General features: G+C 43.3%; 1 protein-coding gene across 6 annotated transcripts in view; it reads right to left on the reverse strand.

Moving 5' to 3' along the window:
• Window positions 1-15,093, reverse strand: part of cltcl1 (clathrin, heavy chain-like 1) — a 37,213-nt gene extending 22,120 nt beyond the window's left edge. For 5 of the 6 annotated variants that reach the window (XM_069182347.1, XM_069182345.1, XM_069182348.1 and 2 more), the window contains exons 1-6: window positions 14,601-15,093; window positions 5,571-5,778; window positions 1,902-2,170; window positions 1,426-1,587; window positions 841-954; window positions 341-514 (exon numbers count right to left, since the gene is read on the reverse strand). In XM_069182347.1, the coding sequence (XP_069038448.1) occupies window positions 341-514; window positions 841-954; window positions 1,426-1,587; window positions 1,902-2,170; window positions 5,571-5,778; window positions 14,601-14,642 (969 nt within the window). In that variant the 5' untranslated portion in view covers window positions 14,643-15,093. The remainder of the gene's footprint in view (window positions 1-340; window positions 515-840; window positions 955-1,425; window positions 1,588-1,901; window positions 2,171-5,570; window positions 5,779-14,600) is intronic. The other variant, XM_069182349.1, reaches the window with a different exon arrangement.
• Between the last annotated feature and the right edge of the window lie 2,747 nt (window positions 15,094-17,840).

The following is a 17,840-nucleotide window of genomic DNA, read 5'->3' on the forward strand; positions in this document are numbered from 1 at the left end:
AACACAGCTGTATGCACATGCTAAACACCGTGCTCCTGCAAACACTGACCGATGCTTCTCAGACTCTTGCTGTAAGTATTTTGTACCTGTTCTCTATCTGGAGAGAATGTCGACAGACTGTCCCAGATGGCACCTCCTAGTCACAATTTGACTTTGACCACATTACTAAGCCCCGAGATGCATTAATTATATATTTCTCCATTTCCTTTTGTTTGTGTGGATCCATGTCCTAAACTTTGAAAATCTCATGTCCTGAACTAAGAAAACGTTTCAAACTGCAAAGTATTTTCATTCCACTGAATGGCTTTCAGAAAAAACGAGAGATGCTTGTCGGGGGTACCTGTCCTTTCTTGTTCACGCCGATGATCCCGGAGGTAGGCTCGTGCGGAGCGGTGACAAAGATGGTTTCTGCGCTGATGCGGTTCATGTAGATACACACGCCCGACTCCAAGTCGTACATGTGGATATAGCCATACTTGGTGATTAAATAGATGACCCCGTGCTTGGTTCCAATCTGAAAACAGGAAACAAAGTCAACAGCTTTCAACGGCGCTTTTGTTTTGCCGACACCCTCAAACAATTTTAAGGCTTCGTTCACTGTACATCAGTGGAGTCAGGTTGATGAAATAGATTTTGCCTGAGGAGCCTTCATCGGGTGTGAAATGTCTGACTTCTTCACACCCGAAGGAGGCTCCTTAGCCAAAACGCTGTTTTCTCCCTTCTCTTTTCAGCATGGAATAAACCTTTACTTGTTTCTTTGCAGCCTACGCATGCTGACGCAGCTCCCTTCAACTGCTTCTAAACGAATATTCAGAATTCCAGTCAGTCCCTGCAGTGTACCTGCATTGCCACAGGGAAGTCTGTCTGAGCTTCAGGGGGGAAAAATATGTCCACAGCTTTCTTAGCAAAGGGCTGGTTTCCAGCTGCAGGCTGTCCCACTTCTATAATGTGCAGCTGTAAGAAACAAGCAGTAATTACACAACATGGAAGCACCAAAGCTGCCTGGCACCACTTCTTCCCTCAAGAGCCTGTGTAACTGTTGCCTTTATTATTGCCAAGTATTAAGGGAGCCCCTATCACAAAAACGTCAAATGCAGAATGAATTTAATCATTTTGGGGGCCTCTTGGCAAAGCTGCAGGGGAAACTTTTGCAGGTCCCAACCAGGAGGGCCATCAAGGAGTTTGTGCTGTATTTTCAGTGTGTTTTGATGCTATGTACGATAGGACCTCTACAGGGTTATTCCCACTCTGCACTGCAGAGAAATACAGCTCCAGAGTTTCAGGACACGAAACAATGCTTCCTCATCTTCGAAAAGACCTTGAAAAATACATTTATGATCATGCATGATTTTACACAAAATCAGACCTCACTCACTCCAGCCGGTGGGCAACACGGCCGGCTCTTTCCGCGCGTGAATCTTTTACCTTGCCTCCAGCTTGGCTTCGCACTGCAAAGCAGAACAGGGTCGATGGCTTCGCGTTTCCTTCAATCTTGAACTCTGCGAAGGCCGCTGCATGCCCTTCGATTGGCTGTGACACTTTCCTGTCTACGGAGTACAGCTGCATGGCTCCCACCACACGGTTTTGCTAGCAAAAAGAAAATCACGTTTCATCATGTGAAAATAAAACATACTACTGGCAAGGAACACGTCATGTCACCACTGTTCACCCACTGTGGACCGTAATTCGTAATAGTTCATCAGGAGCTTTGCAACACTGCCTTTATTTAAAATAGATTCCAATTGGTCTGAAAAATACAACTTTGAGAGGGAAATGGGTGTCTAAAATCGGACTTTCTCACATCGAAGAGGAATCAACTTTTTTGCTTCCTGCTTTCCCATGAACACCTGGGCCTCTCCGAGGCTCCGCCCCCCCCCCCAGGTCACATGACCCACAGTCACCTGTGCAGAAATGCCGATGAGCAGGAGCCACTTCTGCTGCTCGTCGGTCCTGTAGTTGATGATCTGGCAGCCGGCGAGGCTGGCGTGCCTGTCGAACACCTTCGCGGGCTGCGAGTCGCCCTCCATGCTCCAGTGGTACACGGCCGTCTCCGTCACCAGGGCGACCGTGTTGACAGAGATCCACTTCCAGAACATCACCTCCTCGCTCATGGTGTGGGCCTTCATTTTACTCTTCATCTCGATGTTAAAGATCTGCAGAGTCTTCGCAGCTGCGGTGCGAAAAGCAGGTTTAATTCGTATGTCACTCTGTCCTCTGTAAGTGAAGTTAACAGCACAGAAGACTAAGGTATCTTGAGGTCCCTCTCATTTAATTATTACACATTACCACATCCCAACATTTTAAGTACAAATACTCAGAATACAAACATTAATAATAATAATGTAGTCCCATAATTCACCAATTCTCAACAAACTAGAGTGCCCACCACTCAGGGCTTTGATACTGTACATACCGAAAGTGCAAACAGCCAGACAAACAGTACACATGCTTTGCTGAATGAACTTACGGCTTTTCCTCCAGTTTTATTTACTTTGCAGCAGATGTCTCGAGTGAACAATGCATTGGATTGGAATGACACAAAAAAAATTAAGCAAATTAAAATAACCCCTCTTTTTCAGAAACTGGAAATGTCATGCATTCTCCAAAGACAAACGGATGCATGTTACTAGCTGATGCAGAACTGAACTATGCTTCTCCTTCCACAGTCAGAATTTGCCACAGCATTCGTCTCCCTGACATACTGCCCTGCAGGAGCTGCTCACCGACCTAGGAGAGAAGACGTCGGCTCTCTCACTGCATCTGGAATGTCCCCCCATTACCCTGTCCCCTGGCTAGGGATACTGGAGTCACTACTGAGTCTGCATTGATATCTGGGGTATCCTCAGGCTTAAAAGAAAACGTTTTCACCTTCACAACAGTACATGTATTTGCGTGTGCCTTTCTCCGACTGATGTGGAGGAGGTTAAAGTGATATTCAGAGCTCTTTGCAGTAATGCTCTACTTGCTGATGTATATAAGAATGTCACTGATTTGCTGCAGTAGAAGCAGAATTCAGCTGCTTTGGTCGTGACTAAAACTACGCCATTCTTTACGTTTCTCTCTTCTAGCCCTGGTGCGTCGTCTCCGTGGGGAGATCAGAGCTAAATGAAACCTTTTTCTGCACAGTTCAAGGTCTGGATGATCTAATGCCTCCTTACCTTGCTGTGCTGCTCTCAGGCTACACTCCCATCTTGGTTTGCTGTTAATGCTCTCGGGACCCTGGGGTGCATCCTTCGGGCGAGCCTGTAATCTGCGTGTGCCCTAGCCGCATTATTAATTGTGACTCAGTCAGCATTTTTAAGTCGAGCCTAAAAACCTATTTTAATGAATCTGCTTTTAGTATTGAAAGACTCTATTTACCTTTCTATTTTCTCGGGTGTATTTTTCCATTTTATTTACAGCGCTTTGAGATGTGTACATGTGAAAGGCACTTGGAAACACTTTTATTCTTTCACTACCGTTTCCAGGAAACAATAGAGCTTCACTGTCCACCTGAGGACAGACGCTGCCATTATGGACATTTCTTAGTCCTGCTGAAAACTGACTTAGAGGCAGGCGTGACTGGACCGCAGTGTAGCACAGACCCCCGGGTTAACCCCCGATCCTGGGAGAAGCCAGGCGGTTTCAAACATCACAAAAGGCTCCAGGCCACAGCTCCCAGTCTGCATGTGGGACAGTTTGGCTGTAGGACTCCCTCTCCCCTCCCAGAGAAAGCTCAGAAGAGTCTGCTAAAAGCACATTACATTTAACGCCCGACTACTCACTCACAGCTGGCACATTCGCGATGCCTGGAGTTAAAATTATGTAAGAGTCAACGAAACCACAATTCAGACACATAAATCAGCTTACAATACATACTGGCAAAGAACTAAGAAACCTCATGATCTGAAATACCTTACAAGGAAAAAAAATAAAATAAAACACAAAAAATGGTCAAGGATGCCTGTTTTCACACAGTATACCAGCTAAGTAAGAAATGATTTGTATCTGATAATGCATACCACACACAACCTTCATCCGTTTAACATGAAGCATACACCAAAGCATGCTTATACACGCAAAATTCTCATAAAAGTATTTCAGAGCTTTACATAAACACTGTATATTGGTCTGGCATGAAGTTTAGGAAGCTCTGAACTGGTTCAGACTGCTGTATCAATTTGGACTTTTAGTAGTTTTGTAATATTAAGTACCATTACTTCTTTAAGTCATGTCATGCATGATTTGGTACGTTTTATTAATGAAAACAGTAAAAGAAAAAAACACATTTGAGTGCAGATGTTAATTTAATACTGGCTGTCAGCACGGTAGATAAATGGATACTCTAAAACCTTACTTTAATAGAAGGAAATTTGGGCTTTTGCAGATGTTTGCTGTACAAAAGTTGAATTTTGACATTTTTGCCTCAGTTTTGACTTTTTATAACAAGCAGCAGTTCAGAGGCAAACTTGATACCTTTTTAAGGCAAGGCATAGAGAGCATTGCTGCACCAATTTACAGTTTTAAGGTTGTAAAAGACTGATAAGATGTCAAACCCTTTTGGTGTATTTTATAACATTTGTGGAAACGGTTTTATGATTAACCTCAGGATTTATTATAAATACTCAGGATTTAATTCCAAACAGAATTAAAAAAAATTGCATCCTTAAAGCACTGAGTAAATATTGCATCCACTGAAAATGCTTTCCATCTTAATTGTGATCTGCTTTTATGAGATAAAACCACTATATGAACACAACAGAAACAAAATCCACAGTTTAACTCACCGTCTGTTTAAGACAAGAATGCAGGAAAAGAAGTAAAGAGTCAGTAAAAGAACAACAAGTGGCACATCAAGCTAAGATACTTGCAGAAATCAGAACAAGTTTTTTTTTTTTGAGGGGCCCTGATTTGTAATCATTTAAGTGCAACAACAGTCCATTTCCACTGAGGTTTCATCACTTTGGTACAGACATTTAAGATTCACGTAATTACTGAAAATGGCATTAATCAAACTTTAAATCCCCCCCCGCCAAACACTTCTAGAAAGGTTAGGCACAATACAATAGAAACGAAAGATTTGTGTTAAAGTCCTACAGCTGTCGGGTTTCTACACTGGCATTTTCAAAAGTCGTGACCGACGCATCCCTGCACCACAATGATTTTAAACAACCATTAAGAGACTTAAAAAGAATTAAACTCTGCTTATGGCATGAATACATAACCTAGAACGTATGCAGTGCAGCCTTTTCATTGAATCTATGCTATTAAACAAAAATAGGGGATTCAATTTACTCAAAAAAACCTGATTATTAGTCTAGCACATCCCCGCGGTAACTGACAATTTGAAACAGATTTGTTTGAATGGCCCCAACGTTCAAATTTAAGATGCTCGGATCATATGCCGGTGATTGTAACGGCTGACTGAAAGCGAAAACAGAACTGCAGGGAAATATGTCCGATGGAACGGGATGTGCAAGGAATCGGTTATCAGGGAGCGGTTTCTGGCGCTCGGCTTCCGCAGTGCAGTCCTAACTGTCGCCACGGCGCCCAAGGGCTTGCCTCGCAGCCCCGCCGAGGGGCAGACCCACCTTTCAAGGCGATGACCTTGCTGGCTGGGTTCATGATGGCGCTGTCGGCGGAGATGGGCCGCCGGATGGGGCTGGTGGGGTCGTTCATGTCCACGATCACCACCTGCGCCTGGTCCCCGACCTTCTCCCGGACACAGATGAACTTGTCGGACTCCATCGTCAGGTAGCTGAAGCCGATGTTGGCCGGGTTGATTCCAAGGTTCTGCAGCTGCAGGGAGGAGGAGAACAGAAAAAAAAAAACTCAAATCAATCTGAGCGAATTCCAAATCTGGCCAGTTACACAACATCAGAGATTACAGAGGATGTTCTGCATCAGCACCAGCGGAGCATTAATAAAATCCTAATCGTAAGCTAGTGCGTCTGGGTGTTGCTGCTGCAAGCAATATTTCCCGCACTGATCACTGGTTATTCGCCCTTCTCACAAGAGGTTTTGGGTATGAATTTAAAACCAAAACGAGATTGGATGCGATCCTGTCTTTTCTCTCGGTGCCTTTGCCGTGACAGACGAGCCACAGATGTCTTGAAACACAGAAATCCCCATCTTCACACGAAACAAAGTGACAATGCTAAGTGAACTGAGCCCGCCAACGGGCACATGTTTAAAAATTCAAAAAGAAATGACAATTCTTTTTAAATAGAAAATAAATGCTTATATGAAATCTTTAAAGCACAGGTCGGAACGTCTCCAGCACTTTGAAAGATGAGCATAATGCATTTAGTGTTAAAGCACAGCACAGCAGCAATTATGACTGCTGCTTTTATATCAGCTCCATCCTCAACATACAAACATTCCACCAATATATTCTGCATTTCTTGCCAGACATTTTTGGACAAGGTTAACTGAGGGAAAGCTTAGTTTGACTTTTTCCTTCAGTTTTATAAAGGGACAACGTCCTGCTGGATTTGGGGTGTGCACCTGAAATGAAAGCCAAGAATATATTTCCCTTGATACTCTGTCTTTACTGAATGACAGCAGTAATCGTCCCAGGCAGGATCCTGCATCACTGCTTTGACATGACTTAATAAGATCATAACAGCTCCTTTAACCTTCATAACATGAAAGAAATGAATGCTGGCAAATGTTTTAAAAGCACCACTGAACGTCAACTCATGTTTAAAACCCAACAAACAAGAAGGTCAAGGTAATACACAGCAAACCTGGCAGAACAACGCCCAGTTGGCCGGTTTATTTTCATCTTCTTAGATTATGAACTCTGCTTATACAAATCTCATTCTTTTTATAAACGTCACTCTCGTACAGTCTGATTCAATGCTGCAGGAAGTCGGCTTTCAAGAAGGAACAATTTCCTTGCAAGACAACAAACCAATGTACAACTCTAACCTTTTCTTAAACTGAATTCCAATTAGAGACGGCGAGATGCACCTTTCTAATCTTGTCAAGCTCAGACTCATTAGCCTATATGTGACAAGAATGAGCTGAATATGAGCATTTACTGGAGATACAGTTGTCACAGGAAATATGTTGATGGAATTATAATACAGCCTGTGTGTTCATTTGAAGGGGGATGTGACCTTAACACACTTCTTTGGGCCTTAGGCAAGGCTTGCTGAAGCATGAGCTGATCAATATTACAAATTTAGAAAGGCTGTGAAATACCGCATCTACAGCGATAAACGTACGGTCCTTTTCACTCCTTTAAAACAAAACTAGGAAATGAGGTGACTCTAGTATGTCTAGCATACTCTAGTACAGTCATTTGAAACCTGAACTGTTTAATTTTGATTTAGCAACACCATCGTGAGAGAAGCACTTGGATTTCAGCTGTTGCTCAATTAGCTGGGCTTGCTGAGTCACACATATTGTACACTCTGCAGCCCCCACCACCTCGCCATACCCGACAAGCACATCGCTCCACAGGCCAGGACTTCCTCCTACAGCCCAGCCTCAGCTCAGTACTGGGCGACATGGGAAACAGGCAGTTAGGTCACACACGTCAATGGCTAACATAACAGGCAGGTTTCCCCCTTAAACATGACCAATACAATCATGGGAATTAGCAATTCAACACATTAATTCAAAGCAATAAATGCAATTAAACTATCACAGCACAAATGACAAAAGCTAGCAAAAGGACCAAGTTTCAGAGCTCGGAAATGGGGCACTGCTTTAATGTAAGCGAATGCCCAGCAGGACGAGCACACAGAGTCAGGAGCCAGCAGAGAAGCCATGTGCTATCCCAGCTCTCTCCAGCACTACCAGCTCACAGGACTGGCCATCAGAGCCCACCAGCACTGCCAGCTCACAGGACTGGCCATCAGAGCCCACCAGCACTGCCAGCTCACAGGACAGGACACAAACCTTAACACCCACAGGCACTATACTGGTGAGACCTAAGAAATGTGCATATGTTGCAGCATACTGATCTTTTAAACATACTATAAGACCAGAGTCAATGTTTTGAATTTTTCCAGTGGACGGACAAGAATAATATTCTAGGCATATCACAGCAACCATAGGACATAGCACTGAGCCATCCCCTTTGTAGGTGTTGATAATGCGGTGACTGAAAAAGTCTGGCCTTAGAAAAAAATCTATACAAGTGAAAGTTAATAAAGCTTTTGTATCCTCTTAATATACAAATATACTAAACAATTCAAAGCAAACATTTTTATTTCACTTAGCAGCCACATTTCAAGAACATTACAGTATCATGCTCTGTCCGTGCCAGGAAGCAGATTTAGATAATTAAAAATTATGACAGAACAAGCACACGCATTTCCTATTTTATCAGGTGAATGATGCCTTTGCAGTAAAAGAATCTCATTACTGTGGGCGGCAGCTATTGAATTATGGAAACTGCCCATAAATCACATGATGTTGACAGCACAGCCTCCATTAAGCAGCTTATTTTTAGTTTTTCAAGCAATTTCCATGACTCCCTCTGATGTTTTTCTGAATGACCATAGGCTATTATGTCTAAAGACAAAACAACATTTTTATACGTCATTCATCTAAAGAGCAAAGCTTGTACAATTGACCTCTTGATGGCCATTTTTGCTTCTCCTAATTTTATACAGAAGCATCTATCCTTTGCAATGTAATCAAAGGTCTTAATTATTCACAAAAGAGAGTAACATTTCATTTGGGAAATTAAGTGTTAGATACTGGCGATACCTAACGAAGTTAAAAAGCTATTCTGTTTCTCATTTCTTATTGCAATACTTCTGAGGTCCACTGTAGCACAGATTTTAATATTTTTGTAGTTCAATGCAATAATTTACAGTCTGCAGGCCAACACAATGAAATAAAAGTGCAATTAGATAGGAAGAATACTGGGGGATGGCAAGACATTCAGAGATTAATTTAAAAACTGTGGCACCAATAATGCTAATGACGGACAACCCATTTTAAAATTACAGGTGGCAATTTATAATCTACAGCTCCAGTAGGTCATTGTGGTTCTTTTATTAAATCCACATATTCCAGACTTACATATTCAAGGCTTTTTGTGAAACTGTTCTTATTATACATATCCAGGGAAACCTCTGTAAACCTAGCCAATCCAAAGTTCATTAAAATATAATTTGTCCCTTTAGATTCATTAATGATTGCTTTAGTAGTGGGTTTCACAAAAATTCAAAGAAGGACACGATCCTCAATATCCTTTCAATTCCGGAGAAGTTATGGCCAGTTCTATACTTGCACTCGGAATTCAAACCTGCCAACTTAAAAGACAAGCAATCATGAAGTCAATCGGTCTTTTTCTCTGCCCTTTAGTTTATTCAAGGTAGCAACATTCTTGCAGCACAAGTATGTGATCTGCTACATTCTTTCTGCCAATCTGGCCACTTATTGGAACAGGACCTGTAGCTGCAGAGATACAGTAAATTGCTTGACAATAATAAAAATATCTTGCAAGCTACACTAATTCTAGCAAGCAGACAAGAGATGGTCCAGGCCAGGAAGGAGCTGTGAGACCCTGGCTGTATTTCAATATCTCTTATCTACTGAGAATTCACCCCTACTTTTCCCAGGCATTAGCCGCAGGAAACAGCACAATCACACTTTGGAATTCAAAACCTTTTCGGTATTCTTATTAAGCTGTGACAAGCTGTGCAACGCACCGGTGAACATATGGAATAAACACGTGTTAGGGAGTCGGTGTCGACCAAACATTTCACTTCCAATCTGCAGTACAAGTGAAATACTGGGCTGCACTGCTGCAGCCTTCAGAATGAGAAGCAGAAGTCTGCTGACGCAATGAGCACAGTACGCTGCTGGAATTAAAAGCTCAAAAGCAGAAAAACAGCCGAAAGGCCTTTACACAAGCGGTATGTCCATCCATCACTAGCTGACTGTTTGTCTGGCGAGGGCTGTGGCAAGCTGTGGAGGACAGGACAGGACAGGGCTCGGAGCACACGACCGCCATCCTCTGGGCTGGACTCCAGCTACAAGGGGCACCGCCAGCCTACGAGTCCACAGTCTCCTTCTGTTCAACACGCTCTTCCCCTCCAGCTCAAGTGTTCGATGGTTTCAGCTGACCAGGTTGTTATGATACAGGATATGCTTAAACTGCGTCTGGGGTACGCATGGCCAGTTGCACTGAATCACATCAAATATCAACAGCGGGGTTAGGTTACTGCACAGTGTCTGAAAACTGCTTTAGTTCCATTTCATTCTTCTTGCCCAGCTTTGGCGTAGCTCTTCCAGCTATTGCCATTTTATTTTTGACCTTCCTGGACCTACAAAACGGTACCCTGTACTTCACACAACATAGACTTCATATAAATTGTGTTAGCCTAGATTAACATAACTGCTGAGCAAAACACAGTCATCATGGTTGTTAACTGGCCCTGGTGTGAGTGCGTGTCTCTGTGACCAGCAGGCACCCTGTCCACTGCTCTAGACAGACACTGGCTTCCCTGCACCCCTGAACTGGATGAAGTGGTTAGAAAATGGATGGATTTCTTTCTCAGTTCTGCCAGAAATACATCCCTCTTTATAAACATACAGGAACACAACCATTTAGGTAAAGACAGCTTCAGCCAGAACCGTGTGAGAAGAGTAAGTGATTCCGACTTGCTTGGTCTCCATCATCTGTATTACAATGCAAGGTGAAGGCCTGTGTTTAGCTGTGCACCCCATTATGGGCAGCAGCGCAGAGCAGCACTGAGGGTCTGGACTTGGAACTGGAAGGCTGTGTGCTCAGATCCCAGGTGGGACACTGCTGTTGTACACTTGAGCAAGGTCCTTCACCTGAACTGCTCCGGTAAAACACCCGGCTGTGTGAAAGGGTGCAAATATGTAGACTAAATCCAAACATACACCTCTATAAGAGCACAGAAATATCTGCTTGTTGGCTAATATAACTGTAATATGGATTAGTTTTAGTAATCTATTAAATCTATAATCTGTATCACTATAAATCTGTGGGTGATAAAATCAAGACAGAGATTATCAGTCATTTAGGCTGAACAGGGAATTAAGAATACTTAAAACAATCAATCAATCAAAGTTTATTTCTCAAATGCACAACAATACAGCGTGCAGCAGGATTTCTACCCAATAGAAGTTGAATAAAATAAACTCAGACAGAGCTCAATATAAATAGTGCTGCGATGTATCCAGGGTCGACGCAATACATTATGTCCAAGTAGTGCAGTATGCCGAATACAATGAAAAAACAGCCAAGCCATAATTATACTCAAAGTACATTAAGAAGATGCCCTGAGTTTGAGCAGTCTGGGGGTTTCTGAATTCCCGTTAACAGATATGTTGTCCTGGTGGCCATTCTGAAAGGACGGGTATAAGGTGGAACCAAGAACAAACATCTGCTGAGCCCTGGACAGGATGCAAGCGCACAGACACACGTACTGTACAATCCCACCGCCAAACAAGGCCGGCCTGCATGTTTTACAGAGGTGGGAGAAACCCGCGCAACCCAGAAAACCCACACATTAACAAAGAGGGAACATGCAAACTCCACACAGACACATGACCAGGGCCCACAAACCCAGGACTGATGACAATACTACTGTGCTGGCCACAGATCCCAAGATACTCGAATCAGATGGTCTGCATAATTATTCTTATGAGACTCCTCAATTCAGGATAAATGAAGTTTGAAAGTGCTATATATCAGTGACAACACTAACGGGAAGAAAACGGAATAATTAGACACAGCTTGGCAGTAACCAGCATTTGTCACTATCTTGGCTTTCTGGAAAAAGGTCTTTTTCTGGTGATTCAATTTATCTAGTTACATACATTTTTCATAGCCTCCTGGATCGAGGTAACGTCTTTGTACAATACCACACAATTCTAAGATCAAACTTTCTAGTTAAACATACAAACTGAATCTTTTTAAACTGATGCAAAAACTCACAGGTACTGAAGGACATTCAGGACACTAAACAGTCCCCTGCAATATCCTTTAACTAGTATAGGAGTAATAACACAGATTTAGTCATAATGGTTTAAGAAACACTTTATCAAATCTCTTTGTGCAGCAAATCTCTCTGTATAGCTGGAGTATGTCTAGAATGCAAGAAAAACAAAACTGCCTCTTTGCAACATCACATTATATTGTACTTTGTCAGACATGTTCTTTTAATATTGAGCAATAACTTCCAGAATTCCAACACTAACACCTAACACAGGCTTCTGTAAGTTTAAAAAGTATGCAGCAGTCTATAATGCTTCTCAAGACCATGTTGTTTGTACAAGCCGTCTCAGTGCTGACAAAAAGAAGGTTTATCTCTTCATCATGTGCATGTGAGAGGGGTAGAGTCATATAACATCCTAAATGCAAATGAATGGAAATCCAGGATACAGAAAAAGAAAGAAGTGGAAACTATTGTCACTGTTTGCAGCGCATTTTGTTCTGGCGAGGTGCATCTCAAAATTCCATAAAAAGTGCATAAGCAGTAAATTACAAAATTTTGCAATACATTTGTCAAGTAACTTTTTAACTATGTGTTACATTTAACTGAGCCAAATCGGTTAAATATTTGTTTCTTTAAAGACAGACCCTCCTGAATTTTAACTTGGAAACCTCTTCTCTGCAGCTGCAACTGTCAAGTATTTTCAGTCATGAGAACACAGTTCCCAATTCTTCCTCATCAATTCGTCACGAATGTTTTCGGCAATAACAAACTGTCACTCCTTTTCATCAAATGACCTGACAAAGCCAGAATCCGATTGATCCAAACCCTGGTTACTACAGTAACAGCCGACGTGGTATAGAAAGACCCTAAATTGCAACTTGCAGATGCAGGACTGCGGAGGAAACGCAGGTAGCTTAAATCCACAGAACAGTTACAAAGAATTTCGAAATGTCTCCTTACATTAAAACAAGAACATCTCAAACCTTAGCTCGCCCCATCATACAGATTTAGGAATTGTACACAAAACAAGAACCTGTACAAATATACAGATCACCCTAACCTAATCTAGGCTAAGAGCTGCCTCCTCAAATTTTCTCAGTGCTGTGCAGAAACCTGAGTTACACATAAGAAGCCATAAATCTTAAAAAGCCAATTCCAAACAGGGTCCTAACAAAACCATGGCAACAGGGTACACTTTCTTACATACTGCATTTCCAAAGAAAAAAATAAACAATGACTTACTTTCCAAATGAGAAGTAAAACCATACCACATCACAGCTGCCTAATCAGTCATCCTGCATGACTGCAATGTTACAAATAATTTAAAGGTGTATATACACAAGTTTAAAAGTTACGCGCAGGGTATTCCTAAATCCTCAGATGCAATTTGAGACCCCGATGGGTCCTGTTCGGTCTTGTACTTGCTGCTGCGGAAGGCTGACAGGGGATTTGAGATCATTCATAGCAGTTCCTCCCCTTTCAGGCTGATCCAGACACTCAAATTGGTTTGCAGCACAGATTAGGCATGATACACTGCCAGACAGGACGTCAGAAAGACCGAGAGAGCTACTAGTTAAACAGAATGGCATTAACTTGCGATGGGTTAAGAGTAAACACAAGGTGAAACTGCCTACAAACACAACTAGCTCTACAGAAGAACATGAAGTTTGCAAATGACTCGAGGCCGGCTGAGCTCATTTGGCTGTGAGCAGTTCATTTAGTGCTCTTTCAACCAGCAGCCCTCCTAATCCACAGGTTGAATCCATTACAGGGTTTCGTTTCAACCAGCTCCTCATTTCTCTGTAACCGATAATCAACGCGATCAATACGGCAATTAAAGTCGCTGGCTGTATCAGAGCACCGCAGTGCAGGACTGGAAGGACCACAGGCTGGGTAGAGCCTGAAGACCAGCTCTGAAGATCACGTCCCAGTCTGGACAGGAGACAGGGCATCCTCCGCTCCAACAACATGGCTGTCACACACCACACAGTGCAGAACAAGTGCAGAGCTTCCCAAATAAATACGGCAGGATTGATTTTTTTTTTGACAACTGTGCCTTTCTGTTTTGATGCCGATATTTACATTTTAATACGATTCCAAGCGTCTGCATGTAGGAACGAGCTTACAACCCGACCCTTTCACGTCAAAACAATGTCCACAATAACGATTTTCTGACCAAAAATGCCAAAGGTGGATCGAAGACATTCGTACTCGTATGGACAGGAACAGGCATCAGTGCTGCGTTACTATCCTCCTCACGGAACTGTGCTACAATTAAGATGATTTCTGACCCCGGAGAAATGTCATTCAAGCATCAATGACCGGTCAAATTACTTGCCTGTACACGGTGTACGTTTTCCCCGATATAAGAATAAAGACGTACACTCCTCAGAGAACACGTTTTTCCCCCCATATTTATTAAACTTTTTTTTGGCTTACAGCGGTTTCCCACCTTTAACTCCCTAAGATTTCCAAGCATTCACTGTTGCAATTTTTTTACAAGTCATCACCACCCCGATACCAACGCTAGGCCCCTAGTTACGGCAAGATCTCGCCCAGCGCATCTCGCCCTAAATCCCGGAGGATGGGAAACGACGAGGAGGTTTTGTTTTCCACACACGTCTTGCTCCGAGGGCAACCCGATGCGTTTTCGTTGAATTTCAGCTTCTCTTCTTGCCTTACCTGCAGATGTTCCTGAAACCGTATCGGCAGTATCTGTGCCATTTCGTCTAGCGGTGTGCGTTACACGGACACAGCTGATCAAGAGGAAAAGGGGAGAGGGGAGGGGATAGGAAACGAGGAAAGAGAAATGTTTTTTTTTAAAGGAAAAACAACTTCTTTTTTAAAAAAATAGGAAAGGAGGAGATGTGTTGAGGGGTATTTCGGCATGAATAGCTCAGTCTATCCGGCTTGTGTCTGCGCACGTCTGACTCGCAGAGCTCATTCAGTCCCACCCTTAGCGCAGCCCCGCACTGCGCTCTCTCCTTCCGCTACGCGAACTAGTCCCGCGCCGTCTCGCTGCGGAGAGGATGCTGAGAGACTCGGGGTGCGCGACTGCAGCAGGGGCCGTGGGGGGCCGCAGGCTGATATCTCCCCCCCCCCCTGCACCCCTGAAGAGACTCCCTCCCCTCTCGCTCTCGCTCTCCCCGGATGCCGACGTTGCGCAACTTGAAGCGATAACATAAAAACAGAAATCAATTTGGGATGTCCCCCCTCCTCCAGTGTACCCTTCCGCTCACCCCCCCCATCATCACCTTTTTTTAACAGCCACATCAGAGCACGTGACAGGTGCCCGCCCCCCCCCCATCTGTACCCCTTCGATATTTGCAAACTCAGTCCTGTGCTGCGTGCGGTTACCCTTCAGCGAATACAACGTTAGCTCCACATACACGCCGAACAGCTGGGCATAAATCGGGGACCAGCTCATCAGCTCCAATTTTAAACAGCGTCAGAGGCTGAAGCAAGACAGTAACGGTACAGCCAACTGAAAACTGAAAGAGGGTGCGCCCCCCAAACAACCTCATATTGTAGTGACAAGAAGTGCCATGCGACATCTTTAAAAAAGTAGACTTCTTTTCTATTGCGGTTTTAGAAGAAGGTGATTATTGCGGCTCTGATGGAGGTCAGAGGTCAAAGGCCTGGGTCCGGGTTTTATTTTGTAGGGTGTGTGGGATAAGAGGGGTCTGCAACCCCCAGTCCAGTTATCGATGAACCGAGACAGCAGCTCGTTTAGTTCATCACACTGGAATTGACCCAAAGCTTAAGGAACTGGTGATGTAATGACGACCTACAGACCCTGCTGGACTGGGGCTCTAGAACCAGGGTTCGAGACTCCTGCTGTAGTCTGTTGCTGCCATGCTGACCATGCAGTGAACCCAGCTCGAAGGTGGGCACTCAGTGTGCGTCCTGCGTTCCTCCCACGAAGCACCTCTGCAATCAAGACCACTATCCAGAATCCCCTCGTGGGGTCTCATGAGCCAGATTAGCTGAATGTCCTACTTTAAATACTTTCTGCTCTTTGCTAGTGCACGCTAAATCCCCAGAAATGTGTAGGTTTAACTACGAATTATCAGGCTTTTATGATCCAAACATACAGTAAATAGCTTGAAGGCAAGTACTCTCCACAGCAAAATGCCAATCAAATAAACATGACAGGACAGCCTATGAGCATGTGCACTGTGTAGCCATGGACTACAGATCGCATCTTGCAGAGTGATAGCAGCACACTGGTACTGTACCCCACCTGACTGCTGAATGTCCCTTCCCATCACCAACAATAAATACATAAATCATTGATCATCATTTCTTACATCAATTTATCCATTGAAAGTGTCATTCCTGTAATTTAATGTTTCGGCTTCTTTATAAATTCAAGAGGTGTTAAATAGTCATAAACATGTTTTCAGCTTTATCCTTAGAGGGTGCTGGTGAGCTGGAGACACAGGGCACTTTAGAAATGCATGTCTGTGGACTGCGAGAGGAAACTAGCAGATCTGGAGAACAGGTGGACAACAGGCAAACTCCACACAGCAGGGTCTCAACTAGTGTGGAATCAAACCCAGTTCTGAAGAGGATGTGCGAACGACCAAACATCCATGCTGCCTGATATCATTAAAGGCAATTTCATCCCCCCCAAAAAAGACAAAACGCTAAAATGCCGTACTCAGTTTGAGGACTTGCTTAAAGACTCGATAAGGGAAAAGCAGGTGTTTCTTGCTGGTTTCTTACAGTGTGAAATAAAACCTGAACTAAAATCGTTGCTCGCCCCCTTGTGGAAGATCAACGCAGCAGAATGTCAGTGCAGTACCGTAATTACAATTGTAGCGCGTTTGCTTTTCATACACTGGTACCTTGATGAATTTCTCTTATCGCCGCTGAATGCGGTGTTTCAATCAATCCAATCAGAATTTTCGACCTCTTTTCCATACCCTGATGTGAAATGTTAATGGACGCGTACTTGGTGACGGGACCCTTCGCAGAGGGGTTAGTACTTTGTCATGATCTTACGCGACTCGAGCAAGACAGTAGCAAATTTAAACACAGTGCGGTACGGGGCGGAGGAGGGGACGGGTAATTATGTTTTCTGGAAATCACGACCGTGTTGAAAACAAAATCAAACGGAAGTCTATAACTTCCACGGTACAAGAACGGTCTTCAGATCCGCCACAGTTGACGTCAGACACTGCTGTGTTCCTGGGGTCACGTAGTTTTGGGGGGTTCGTGGTCGAAACTTTCTGGTAGGCGGGTGACTAACCCATCCCAACAAACAGCGAGATGTTGTCAATTTTCGACTAAGCTTTACACTTCAAAGTAGATTTCACTGCGTTAAGCTTGGTTGATGTGTTTCTTTTCACTGTACATTTTTATACAGCACAGCCCATATCGAAGTCAATTACAGCCAGTTATAGTTCAGTTACGTTTATGCACTCATTATACTTTCTCATTGTAAGAGATTATAGGATTTAAAACGGTTCGGCTTCTATTAGAATTTTAGCTAATGGACCTGGAAATACAAAATAAAAACGAAAGCCGTGTTATTCTTTGAAGCTCTCGTCTCATGAACCCACTTAATCACACACTGTGTGTTATACTGCCGCCCTGAGGAGAGTTTGTGGAGCCCGTGAAGATTAGACGTCCCATCGATTATTAACGGTTTTTAATTTTCTCTAAGGTTGGTCACCAAGAAAAGATGAAACCGTCCTTGCTGTGGTTTAAGAGTCCCGATTAAAGAATTATTTAGTTTTAAACATCAGGGAGCTCAAAGTCTGGACCCACACAGCATCAGTGCTAGACCCCACTTTTATAATAATAATAATAATAATAATAATAATAATAATAATATCACTTTATTAACCCTTTACAATTTCTTGCATTAGGAATGATCTTTTCACAAACCCCAGCTTGCTCTCCATGAGACACAGA

This window comes from Lepisosteus oculatus, chromosome 22 (genome assembly GCF_040954835.1).
Source record: "Lepisosteus oculatus isolate fLepOcu1 chromosome 22, fLepOcu1.hap2, whole genome shotgun sequence".
In the NCBI taxonomy this organism is placed as follows: domain Eukaryota; kingdom Metazoa; phylum Chordata; class Actinopteri; order Semionotiformes; family Lepisosteidae; genus Lepisosteus; species Lepisosteus oculatus.